This window comes from Tasmannia lanceolata, unplaced genomic scaffold (genome assembly GCF_043159265.1).
Source record: "Tasmannia lanceolata isolate RefF3 unplaced genomic scaffold, GAP_Taslan_0.1 ptg000003l, whole genome shotgun sequence".
NCBI lineage: Eukaryota > Viridiplantae > Streptophyta > Magnoliopsida > Canellales > Winteraceae > Tasmannia > Tasmannia lanceolata.
In genome coordinates this window covers 11,470,376-11,484,048 of record NW_027518680.1, presented here as the reverse complement: position 1 = coordinate 11,484,048, position 13,673 = coordinate 11,470,376, and the positions used below count along the sequence as shown (strand labels likewise).

The 13,673-nt window shown below is 36.4% G+C and overlaps 1 protein-coding gene across 1 annotated transcript; it reads left to right on the top strand.

Moving 5' to 3' along the window:
- The first annotated feature begins 219 nt into the window (after positions 1-219).
- Positions 220-12,871, top strand: LOC143851079 (PITH domain protein (DUF1000)). Its single transcript, XM_077360404.1, has 9 exons — positions 220-380; positions 1,698-1,778; positions 3,311-3,360; positions 6,744-6,821; positions 9,140-9,197; positions 9,287-9,336; positions 10,575-10,683; positions 10,785-10,846; positions 12,503-12,871. The coding sequence occupies exons 1-9, from the start codon at positions 297-299 to the stop codon at positions 12,540-12,542; spliced, it is 612 nt and encodes a 203-aa protein (XP_077216519.1). The 5' UTR covers positions 220-296; the 3' UTR covers positions 12,543-12,871.
- The last annotated feature ends 802 nt before the right edge of the window (positions 12,872-13,673 follow it).

Below are 13,673 nucleotides of genomic sequence, written 5' to 3'. Positions count from 1 at the left end.
GACACTTCAATGGGAATTTGGGATGGGACCCTCCGTTATGTCTGCTTACGCTTGCAAAGAAACGAAACGGAAGACCATAATTTCCCCAGCACTTGCGAACCACTGTACCAGTCTCTTCCTTAGTTCCTTTGAGCATAAGAAATGAATAAAATAAAGCTGAGGTTAAGCGCCCCACCCTATCGGCGCATTTTAGTATAAGGCCACTTATAAAAAGACGATTCTGTCACTCTTCTATAATGTTCTAGTCCCTTGTGTTATTGAGAGAGAGAGAGAGAGAGAGAGAGAGAGAGAGAGAGATGGCTTGTCTGCACGATCACAGCTGCGAAGAACACGATTGTGCTTCCGATTGGTCTCTCTACAAACACATAGACATGACCAAGGTATTTTTAATCTTGTCAATTTATGGTTCTGGCATGCTGAATTTTGATTTCTTATTGGGTTCACGCACTACCCAAATCGTTTTCTTTACAATGCCCAATAATTTCCAACCTTAGAGCCCTGTATTGTAAGGAATGTGCAATGTTTATCTCATCAACATGGGGGAAATAATATGATGGGTTTCTTAATGGCCATGTATCAACTGCTTTTAGAAATCATTTTATTGATAGACTGTTTAGAAAAGAATCAATCCACCAATTAGAACATAATAGTGTACCCATAATTTGACCATGATTTTTCTGTTCTTCCATCATTACATTCATATTTGAGGAACCATTTCCTCATCTCATACATGGAAGGGGGCTTAAACCCAACCAAATTGAACTTCTGGTTGACACTTGGTAGATGATTTTATTCCATGATGTTTTCCAGACAAGTGATGCTTACCTCCCGTGCACCTTTGATCATAAAACTTATAAAACATCTATCCTCTTGATTGATTATGAATTTCCTTGTAAAATCTCATATCTCAGGCATATAACAACTCCAAAATTCCAAAATATTCCATAAAAACAAAGTGAAAAAATAGCCAAGGTACGAGCTAGAAAGAAAAGAATGATAGAAAAGTGAGATATGTACTCACCTTTTGAATAGATGTTCATTCCCCAACAAATCCACCAGTAAAAGCTTGCTCTTGATGAGAGAATCCCCAGGAAGTGACAAATATCGATTCCCGTGTGCGGTTAGGAAGTAATGAAGAAAATGGTAGTTCTCCATATACCTTCCCTGAAACTCAAATCTCTTAAAAATCAAACATTGGATTTTTAAGATTAGTTAAAAAAAAAAAAAAAAAAAAGGAAAACCGAGTTTTAAAATCATGGTATCCGCAAGTCACTGTAACAATTGTCAAGCCAGGGGCGGAGGCACATATAGCATGAGGGGGGCCATGCCCCCCCCCCCCCCCCCCCCCCAAACACACACACACACTCACAAAACCTCTTTTATGGTGCATGGCTATACATGCATGCTTAGCTAGTTTAGTAGCCATGGCGCCCCCTATGACCAATGAAGGCAAGTGTAAATTCCTGGCTCCGCCCCTGCCTCAGGCACTAAGGCGTATTATGCCTCACAAGTGTTACACTCTTCTACTTGCAAGTTGCAACTCAATGCATTTCTTGTGCACCTTGCCTCAAGGCATGCTCCTCACAAGCCTTTTAAAACACCGATTCCGAGTTATTTAATCATTTTTTTTGTCATTTACTACAGGTTTTCTGTTGCTATGATAATGAATATTAACTATTGTTTCTGTTGTTTCAAAGGTATCAGCTTTAAATGAATCTATTTCAGGAAGCGTGAAGTCTATATTTAAATCTTGGGAGCTTCGTTTGAATTCTTCGGAGGTATTCTTGCATACTGAATTGCTATGATATTTTCTTATCTTTCATAGAAAGTGTCATTTTTTACCATTTATATTGATATTCTATTTTATTTTGCTGAAAAAGAGACATAATTTAGTATTTTATCTACAGCTATATGCAATGCATAGAAGATTATATCCAAGTGTTTGATATCTTTGTTCGTAATATCTTTTGCATGCCTTTTTCATCTTCTCTTCAATGGTTTCGGGAAAATATCTACAGGTTAATGGAACCATATCAAACAACGATGAAACAAGTTGTTGATTTTTGTAATGCCTTTTTGCACCATATTGTCTCCATTTCCTTGCTGATTGTCATGTTAGAGGTTTCTACATTCTGATTTTGATATAATGAAACTCCGATTATAGTAGTAAAGAAAAAGCAACAAAGTAGGTTCAATACAAAAAAAAAAAAAAAAAAAGATTTTCGGGCTTACCAACCATAAACTTTGAAGCAAATCTAAAGATCATATTTTTTAATGGTACCAAATTTCCTTTTCGAAAGTTGGTATGTGGCACATATAAAGAAAATGACTCTACACCTGCACTAAAGAGTTCGCGTTATTCGAAAGTGATTTGTTGAATCGGTTTCTTATATCACAGCCAAACACAAAGTCATTGGTCATCCGTTAGACATTTCATCATTAGTCATCACTATTGCCTAATTGCAAGTTACATTGCTGTAAATTTAGCAGTTTCTGTTAAAATCAACTCCTTCCTGTGAACTGGTGCATTTTGTTAGCTTAATAAGAACATTTCTCATAATCCACAGTAATCATTTCTTGAGTTAGTCTGTTGTGCTGGCTTACCAACTAATCACATTCAGAATTTTACACCTGTGTCCATTTCTATCTTTCTATCGAGTTTTAATGGATCATGTCCTGTCAGATTATCAATCCTATGTTTGATCATGATAGTGAACTTTTATAGTCTTTTGGGCCTTCCCATGTTGGAACCCTTATGCTTGCAAAAGAAGAAAAATGTCCTATAGTGTGCACTTCAAGGGCTCTTGTGGTTGTGAACTCTTTCTTCACTTGAATTAGGACAGTTGATGATTGGTTTGTAATAGCAGACCCCAATTATATCACTTTCAAACTGGGTGTTGATTTACTTTGTAATTGGAAATCTCAATTATATCACTTAAAAGCTGCGCACTGATTTACTGAAGTAATCTGTGATCTACTGTTGCATTCGGGTGCTTATGTATTTTTCTTCCCCAATCGCGGTGGCCTTTGCTGTTTCTTATTGTTCTTCGTTCTCTTGTATAGACCTCCTCAGTCTTTTTCTTTTAATGAAATTTATTCTTGCCATTAAAAAAAAAGTAAAATTTAATTTTTTATTCTGAAAGATTTCTTTTTCTGCCATATCTCCACATCTTTTCCTATAAGATTACAAATAATTTACTGTAGTTGCACATGGAAAAATTCTCTGCCTGTTTAATAGTGTCACCATTAAACAGGCAGAGAATTCACTATTATTTGTTAATTTATCTTATCATCATCTTCATCCTAGCAGGGGTTTTTGGAAAGCAATGAAGGTGATCCCGAGCTACTTGTTTTCATCCCGTAAGTAACCATCACCATTCCAATAATTGCCATGATTTTAGGAACACGTTGTTGAGACATTCTAAAAGCCTTTATTCTTGTTAACTATGTCTTTTATCTTATTTATCACTCATCCTAATGTTGTTTAGAGCTCTAATGAATTTTCAAGATTTTTATAATTCACGTTATTTACAGTTTACAGTATCTCATTTTTTATGTGGTGCATTTGTCTTTAGTTTTTTTTTTGTGTGAAAAATGATATCATTTCAAAAAAAGCTCTTTATCCCGTTGGGTTTTCCGCTTGTGAGATATCTATTGATTAGTGCAAGTGATTGAGTGATAAGACACAAAGCCATGCAGCTGTAAAAGATTTTTTTTATTCCTATTACATGGGTTACTCTACTAACCAAAGTTTTTTTTTGGATAAGAAGAGTCATCAACTTCTCTGAGATCTTTATATGTTTCATTAAGAAGAATCAACAAAAATAACTTACAACAAAAATTAAAGGAACTTTCTGAACAGGATACAAGCAGAGAATGTATCTAGATGTTGTAGTTGCGTGTAAAATATCTAGCTCAAGTCATGCCATTCTCACTCAACTTAACTCAACTCAACAAAGCCTTTGTCCCAAACTAGTCGGGGTCGGCTTAAATGAATCCTTTAGAAAAATTTCATGAAGAAGGTGAAAGGAATCTACCCGGCTCTAATCCTGGCTGTAGTTGGGCTCTTCTATGTGGATCATTTTCTTCCATTCTATCCTATTCAAGGTCATGTTCTCTGTTATGTTCATAGCTATCAGGTCTTTCCTCACTATTTCTACTGAAGTTGTTTTCGGTCTGCCCCTCCCTCTTTTTACTCCATCAACTTGGCACAAGTCGCCTCTTCTCACTGGAGCATCCAAAGGCCTACGTTGGATATGCCCAAACCATCTTAAGTGGTGCTCTCTCATCTTCTCCCCAATTTGTGCCACCCCCACCTTTTTACGAATGTCTTCATTTTTAATTCTATCTAACCTTCTGTGGCCGCACGTTCATCTAAGCTTTCGCATCTCCGCTACACTCATCTTATGCACATGCTGCTTCTTGGTGGCCCAACATTCTGAGCCGTACAGCATGGATGGCCTCACCGCTGTCTTATAAAACTTTCCCTTCAACTTGGTAGGGATTTTACGGTCGCACTTCAACCAAGACAAGCTTCCACTTCAACCAACCTGCTCTTTTTCTATGGTTAACATCCTCTTCAATCTCTCCTTCCTTATGTAGAATTGAACCAAGATATCCAAAGATGGTTAACATGCTCTTAGGTACCTCTTGTCCGGTCATAATTACTACATCCTCGTCCCGCCTCCTTACATTACTAAAGTTGCACTCCATATACTCAAGTCATGCCATTCTCAAGAAAAAAATCTAGCTCAAGTCATTACTCTTGTTTAAACACAAACCATCATTAATCAAAGCTTTCGTGAGATGAAAGTTCAGTCCTGAATTTCCCCATGCATCAGGCAGTCTATTAGATTTTATAAAGTGCCTCCTTTTATCTTATTTTAAAAAAGTTTCCTTGACGTGTTTGTATACAAGCATACTAGTGGCTACTGCATCCATATGCATGTTGATGTTTGTACACATGTCTATACACTGTTACACAGTCAATAGCTACACTTTTATGAAGTCCTTAATAACTGCAGAGACAGATGACAGGGCATTGGGTACTATCTGTACTTGAGGAATGTGAGATTATGGAATCTAAGAATAATGGAGAAAACCCGAAAAAGCATGTGTCCGTGTCCCTTTTTTTTTTGGAGGGGGAGGGGGGGTCGGTTCAAAGCATGTATCTGTAATGTACTGTACCTTCAAGATTTGAGAATCACATATGCCATGGAATAATCTAAACATCAAATGTCAGCAAGGGGAATTGATCTCTGACATTGCCCTTGATTTCTTCATAGCTTTCCTTTTTTCTTAGATTATAGCAATACAAATAGCTGATGCATCTAAAAGAACCAAACACCACACATGTTGCATTCGTTCTGTGCATGGATAGCTCTTTTGTATAGAAATGTGTGGTTTGGTTTCCTTCTCAACTCAACTCTACTCAACTAAGCCTTTGTCCCAAAGTAGTTGGGGTCGGCTAATGAATCCTTTAGAAAATTTTCATGAAGAAGGTGAAAGAATGGTTTGCTTTCTTGCTATAGCATAAAAATAGGTCCTAAGGGCTTTTAAATTGCAGATCGTACCAGGAAGTATGTGATATCAGTAATCCAGGTCTGAGTGTTAAAATACACTATCTTTGTCTTGCGGCACATGAAGGATAGATTCATAATTTAGATGACCTTTTTCTGTCTGTTGAAGAATAGAAAAAACGCTACATATCTTTTTGGCTAGTCGATATATCTACACACTGTTTTGCATTTAGTCCTCGAAATGCATGAAATTCTTTAAAACTTTTTGGCTGCTTATATCGAACTACTTCTATAACTGAGGAAGACTACTTACCGAGGCTGCAAGTGGGCGCATGAAAATGATGCCGCATCGTACAATGCTAGATGGCTAAAATTGTGTCAAGACTTATTTTATAATAAATTATGGGAAATGATATCAACGCTGCTATGTTTTTATAAGATGTGCGACACATCTTTTCGTGTAGTATTTAAAGGGCTGTCAGTAGAATGTTACAGTTCTCAAAAAACTTTTACAAGCCCTCTAAATACTAAATGAAAGATGCTTTCGCGCAGCTTATAAAAGAGTGGAGTGCTGAAATCATTTCCCTAAATTATAAGTGTCCTAGCATATTTTACCAAGATAAATTCTGGCAGCAAAAGTACCAGTGGGATCCGGTGGTTTGGTGATCACCATTCATCTGTTGGGCCCAGCAATGGATGGGTCATAGTACATCATAAAAATCAGAGCTCTTTTCTTTGTTAATGTTTTGTGCCATTTTCTTTCTGAGCGGCGTAAAAAATCGAGGAGCAACCCCCCCCCCCCCCCCCCCCCACACACACACACACACATTTATCTGCTCTTCTTTTGGGAAATAGGCAGGCCGACATGTAATTATGTATCTGTCTGGTCTTTATTGTTACATTGGGTCTTTGTTTCAGGAATTTTCTTGTCTTGAGGCTATAAAATTTCCATATTCCTGCTTTTTATCTTCTTCTTTTTTTCTGTTCTATTGAAGGTCCCACATTTCACATATTTCTAACTTGTGGTTTTAAATTATTAATCTCCCAGTTTGCATGATTTTTAATGACAGAGAAAGAAAACGTGTGGATTACCTTCCTCGAACCATTTCTTATCCTTAAATTCATTTTTCATTTGACACCATTGAACTTTACATTTTTAATTGCTCGAAAGAGTTTATATGCAAATGCTTGTATTCATTTGTTAAATTGCTGGTTGCACAATAGGTTTACATCGGATGTTAAAATAAAGAGCATTTCTGTTGTTGGGGGTGCTGGAGGAACAAGTCCTTCCAAAATGAGAGCGTAAGCCCAACCTTGAAATGATATTTCTCATTTTATGATGTGATTCTTGTATATTGATGTTAACATATGACTGGCTAAAATGATATTGTATGCCAGATTCATTATTTCTGTACCAGTTATGGGTGGATATATTGTTGCACTGAGATAATCGCTTGATGTTCATTATTGTTTTATAATGCATGCATGATTTTCAGTATTTACAAGCATGCCTGTGCTCATACATGCACATGCAGTGTTTTAAGTTTGGTCATATAATTTTATGTGCCACATGCACTTGTAGACCTAGCTAGGGATTGATGATTTTGTTGTTTTTCCTGTCGTACAGTCCAGATTAAAGAACATGTTTTTGCCGTATGATTGATACTTGTAGATCATTTATCCTTATGATTCTAATATATTTCCATGGGATGTGTAGCCTACAGATGATTGATATAGCCTTTTTGCAGATTATTTATCCTTATGGTTGTAATATATTTCCTTGGCATCTGCAGCCTACAACTTCTTTGCAGATTACTTATCCTTATGGTTATAATTTATTTACTTGGCATGTGCATCCTACAGATGATTGGTCTCCTGAATTTGTGCAGCTTCATTTTTCTTAGATTGTGTATATTATAATGATTCAGCTTTAAACTCCGTGAAATTTCACTTTTGTTAGTACCAGAGGTCAAGTTATGCACTCACTAAAGATCCACATCTTGATGCATTTGGCCCTATGTTTCATTGAGCAGCTTTATTCAGCAAAGTTTGAGATATCTAAGAAAGGAAAGTAAAAAAGCAGTTTGCACTGTTATCATTCAAAAAAAAAAAATGCAGTATGCATTGGATGTCTCTCAGATGAATTTGTTTCCACCAAAAACCAGATGAAATCCTCCATATATTCGGTGGGAGCATCTGTGTTGAGGTGCATATTCTATATATGTGTATGTTATGGTGTATACATCTATACGGTAGTCTATGATAGTATAAAGGTATTTTTGTCATTCATTTGTTCTTTATTATATTTATGTCTCATTCTGATTACTGGAGTGTGACACTAAGAGATCAACAGGTGTGACCCATTCATATAGAAATAATAAAAATGTAAAAATATTTAAAGTGAAATGTTTTGAGATTTTTATAATTTTACAAATCTGAAAGTATATGTAAGAAACTATTTCCATCATGAGAACAACTGTGCAGAAAAACTTTTTTACAATCAATTGTAAAATGCAATTTTGGGGACCTATAAGGGGCATGTTTGTGAGATCAAGATTGTTGATCTTGTATAGCATTATGAGGCGACCCACATGATATTGGTCCCATTAAGACCCACATGATGTTGGTCCCATTAAGAACAGAAATCCTATGCATATGATAAAGGACTACAAAAATCAATTGTTTAGCTTTTCTTGTCAGAATCCTAAATGAGGCTTGATTAGGCTTGATGGATCAAGGGCCTAGAATATCCAATGAATGAGGTAGAAGTTGGCCTCAAGAATTATCTTTTAGGAAGGAGCTTAAAAGTGACTTTCTTTTTTAGCATTTTCTGTGCATCATGCATAAAAAAAAAAAGGGCTGCCCAGTGCACGTTCTGTGTATCATGCATAATATTCCAAAATGATACCACCTTCAAGGAATATGATCAATAGTGCCAACCAAATATTAATGTCATAATCAAACATTAACCTTCATTTGGAAGGTTAATGTTCGAACTTCGAACCGATCTCTGCTTGCTCCTTTAATGGGATTCAGCTCATTTACCTCTGGTGGGGTTTTCACAAGTTCAATATTTAACTTGCTTTTTACAAAGTGAATCTCTACTTCCAGATGTTTGGCCCTCCTAGAAAACTATTCTTTTCCTTTTGTCAGCTAAATCAGAAGTCACAATTTCCTCCAGTCAGTTAACCTCAGCACAACTAGTGTCCGGATTAGACTTAGTCAATTTGAGCCGGGCAGATCCTTTCACCTTCTTCATGAAAATTTTCTAAAGGATTCATTAGCCGACCCCAACTAGTCTGGGATAAAGGCTTCATTGAGTTGAGTTGAGTTAACCTCAGCACAAGTAATCTAAATCATGCTTGTTTGGGATAGGACTATACCACATCTCAAGAGCTGATATTGTGGCAAGCTCTGTCCATTTTGTAATATTTATCTTTTTAACCTTTTTTGTTACCAAGTAAAAACTACGATAGGATGTACCCTTATTTCCCCCATGTACTTATTTTCCTAAAAGAACTACTTAGCATACTCTTTTTTTATTTATCTTATTGTAATTTACTTCCATCTCCGAACGTTACATTTTTAGATGTCCTAATTATTCTCAAATTGAACCTTAGGTTTATTAATCGAGATGGGATTGATTTTTCAGATGCTCAAAGTATGCAACCAATTCAGGTAATTATATCATCTTACCTTGGCAGTGGGGTTTGTCAATATGTGTGTTTTATTTGAACCACTGTTTTTTACTTTTTTTTGTCTTAAAGGAGTGGGACTTGGCAGAAAATTTGCAAGGAGCATTAGAATACCAAACAAGGTCAGTGACTATTTTTACTAATATGACCCGAGGTATCAAATTGCTGGATTTTATCAATTGTGTTAACCAAAAAAAAATTTACCACAAACTGGAGAAAGGTTGTACCTTGTGCTAGATAATTCTAACTTTTGTATTCCATTTCTGACATTGCAAATTAATAATCGTGCTATATGAGTACTTGACCTGGATAATATGATATTCTCCTCGTTGGATTAACTATGCTTTATTCTCGAACATTTTATGACTGGGCATGGAAGCCATAAATTTTCAGTTGGGCAGTTGACAAAATGGAGTTTTTAGATCTCTTTAAAAAATAGAATGAGAATATAAAAGAGAGGAGTCTCAAATAGAAGAAGATTGATATTGCTAATGGAATCCTCCTCCCCAAAATGTGATAAAGATAAATTTCGATGTATCCTCTTTGGGAAACCTGTGTTTGGCGGGGATAGGTAGATTGTGTAGAGATGAAAAAGGAGAGGCAACAAAGGCTTTCTCTGCTCCAATTGGTTTCAGAGACTCAAATGAGGCTGATTCTTGAACTTTTCTTATGATTTTGTTGCTGTTTTACGAGGAAATAGACTGAAAATTGTGATCTGAAGTTGATTAGTACAGCATCATCTCTTGAATAAAGCATTGGAACCCGGGCCATGGCGTTTGGCCCATTCTGTACTCAAGATAGATGACAGTAGCCTGTTGAAAGACGTTTTCTCATATCATGTTCGTAGATAAGCCAATACTACCACTGACTGTTTTAGCTAAAGGAGGTTCTCTTAGAGAGATATCTGTTAGCATTCCCTATCCCAGGTGTAATTCTCTGTTTTGTAATATTTTTGTTTTTCTTTCTAAATCTCAGTTAATCTTCAAAAAAGAAAAACGGCGTGGGGGGTGGGGGTGGGGGGAGGAATGACTAGGTTTTGTCATCTTTGCTGTATATTTGTTTTATAACAATCCTGCAGTTACATGAATTATTTGTTTTCGAGAATAGTGTTAAACATGTGTTTTTTGGAGGATAGTTCTGCAAGTAATGCTTACCACTTGAAATAAGGTACTTAGTACATAAAATATGGTCACTACAATGCATTCCATATTGAGCTATTGTTCTTTTCTCTTTCTGATTGCATTTCTTTATATTCTGCTATCTTTATATTTTTTTTATGTGTAAAAATATGATAATTTGTGAATTGTGTTACTAACCTTTTATTCACTTTGTCAAATGTTCTGTCAAAACATCCAATCAGATATTCTAGATTTCAAAGTGTGGCCAGTCTCACCTTGCATTTTTCTGAAAATTTTGGTGGTGAAACGTCTCAGATATACTACATTGGCTTACGGGGTGAAGCTACCCAGGTATTTCATACTTCGATTTCTTTCAGAAAAAAATCTTTTGAGGATGGATAAATGCTCTTTATGGTATTTTCTTACCAAAACTTGCCTTTTGACATTAACAGTTGAAGAGGGATGTTGTTGCAACAGTTGTTTACGAGGTTATGCCCAATCCATCAGATCACAAGTAAGTCTTTCTTGCATTAATGGTATTGGTATTTGGTCATTCAAATTCTCAAATTCAAATCTTTCATTAATGGTATTGGAATTGCAAGCTGTCTCGCATATTCTCACATCATGCAGTGAATGGCAATCCAAAAGTCTTGATTTGAAGACTTCACATTGATATTGGATTTCCCTCTGTTAGGATTTTCACATTTCTCTCTATATTTTAAGGTTACCAAATTGCATTTATGGATATTGTGCTGTTTATATGCCCTGTCAAGTGAGTTTGACCTTCAATTTTTTGCCTTGCCCCAGCTGGGATGCTCTTGTCGAGCCTGTTCCTAATACTTAAAAATGGGCGCCATATTTGTCACTGAAGCTTCTGTTAGGTCTAAAAGCCATATATCTGTGCCCTATGAATTGCGGGTGCAACTCGGGTCAGGAAAAAAAAATTCGGGTTGAGTTCGGGTTCGGGTTCGAATTTTTTATGAATTTTTTTTAAGGTTAAAAACTCGGGTTGGGTTGAACTCGGGTCAGGTTCGGGTGGGAAAAAAGGGCTCCTCGGGTCGGGTCGCGTTGAACCTCACCGGGTTGGAAATCGGGCCGGGTTCGGGTTGGGAAAAAGGGTTCCTCGGGTCGGCCTCAACCTGACCCGAGTTGCACCCCTACTATGAGTACCATATTATGGGTACTAGTGATTGCCTTTTCCTCATAGTGAACTCCCAGATTTGACACTAGCTATGTTTGTTTCCTCATTTCATTTTCTCTTGAAACTCGTGTCAACTTGGGTGTATTTCAAGCTCCTGCTTTATTATACATCCTCAAGAAACTCTAAAATTTGCAGTGCTGTGTCAGGTACCCTCTGCTCTTTTTCTGTAAAACCCTCATTCTATTATACTGCTTGTCTTTGCACAATAGGCATATTGGATAGTTAGTTCTCAAAACATCTGTCAGTGGCTTATGTAAAATGTCATTGATTATATCTTGCCTTTTTGGGGTCACAACCAAGGTTTTGACGTAAAACAACAGTGGAGTTCATATGAAAAAATTTAAGTTTTTTCTTCCTCATTTAAAATTTGGTTGCTTTATGGCATAAATTTTGGTTGGGTTTACAATATGAAAAGCTTTTGAAGCCGTAATTATTTTTCTATATTTTTTCACTTTTTACGTATAATTTTTTTATTTCCAATGCATGCTATAGAATATACAAATGTATTTGCATGTGTGAATGCTTATCTGTTTGTTGTTTCACCATTACCCATTTGTAAATTGTACAAGTCTGGCATGTTGCAGGTTGTCGGTTATTTGCCGAATCAAATGTAGCATTATATTTTGGGAAATGATATCAGCAGAACCACCTTTTGTTACTTGCGCTGTTCTAGCTTGTCTTTTCCTTTTTACTTGGCTTGTGGGAGCTTTTTGGGAACTTTAATAACCTTTTGACAGCTCTTTAAATACTAAAAGACAAGATAGGTTGGTGGCTTAGTGCAAATATCAAAACATGGTTGTGCTGATACCATTTCCCCTGTATTTTTTTAACATCAAAGGTGTATAATGCCGATATTGTACTGCTGACTTGTTGAGCTTCTTTTGTGTCTCAAGAGAGTGGAATCAATTACTCAGTTTCAGTCCTTTCAACATTAGTTTTTTACTTGTATGTGTTTCATTTTATGGACAGAACTCCGACCGAAGGAGGGGGTCTCTCGCAGGTGGAGTAAAGAATCTGTGTTCGCAGGTGGCTCTTTGTAAATCTGACTGAAGACTGCATCTTTTCTCTGTGGTTTGTATGAGCAGAAAAAACCTTCCACCAGTTTATCATCTCTAACCAGTTCAATTTGATGGCCTAAGATTGTTTTGTTTTCCAAAAGAAAGATCATTCTGTTCTACAGAAATGCTATCTGAGATTCATTTACTGATTTCAGGCTGTTTCTGTAGAGATTTGTCGACTTTCTTACAGGTGGTGCCCAATGGTGTTAATGTTCTTCATAGAACCCTGTAGACTATGATATTTGCTAGACTATAGATGTCTTGGCTTTGTTCTGAAAAACCCTGCATTCGACACGAGTATTCTTATACTTGATTTATGCAAGGGCAAACAATCAAATCCTGACCATATTTACCAAATTAGAGAGATGTATTATCTCTAATGATTGGGAAAACTTGAACCATTGCCCTCTCTTACTTTTGAAAAATGAAAACAGTTCCTAACTAAATGGGAACAGAGAGAGGGAGGGAGAAATACTTGAATTATGCAAGTGCCCTTGTCTTCTATCATCCCCCCCTAAAGTTTAGAAGTAAAATCAGGTAATTCTAACTTATGAACTCAAAGCATCAATCACACCGAAACATCTTGGTCATGATTGCATGCTTAATATTTCCACGTCTTTTGCAGAAGTGGAATTTATGGCAAAAACTAGGGAACATTTGGATCATGTTTTCCTTCGGCGACGTAAAATGGGTGTAAAACAAATTTTACACGGTGTAAAACAATTTTCGACGTAAAATTTGTTTTACACCCATTTTACATCGAAAGAAACGGAGAAATGAACTCCTTGCTTTGATATTGGCACCCGCTTTATTAAGCACTCTTCCATTTCTTACTGGTAACTTTTGACTTTTGAGAACTGTGTAAAATTAAGAGCTAAGTGCCATTATTGAACAAGGGAGCTAATATATCGTTACCTCTTGGTGACTGATTTTTGCACCATCATGTTTTGTTAATGAGATTCACTTTATCTTTGCCTTTATAATGAGCTGCTGAGAGCTTTTTGGTAATCATAATAGCTTCTGAAGCCTGATTAAACAATAAAAGACAAGAAGAGTTTGTCTCCTTATCAAAACATTGATAG

Excerpts from the sequence above, each read along its gene's own strand:
- LOC143851079 (XM_077360404.1), top strand. The coding sequence starts at position 297 with ATGGCTTGTCTGCACGATCACAGCTGCGAAGAACACGATTGTGCTTCC. Across the intron at positions 1,779-3,310 it reads TTCGTTTGAATTCTTCGGAG|GGGTTTTTGGAAAGCAATGA; the intron begins GTATTCTTGCAT and ends TCATCCTAGCAG. Across the intron at positions 3,361-6,743 it reads GAGCTACTTGTTTTCATCCC|GTTTACATCGGATGTTAAAA; the intron begins GTAAGTAACCAT and ends GTTGCACAATAG.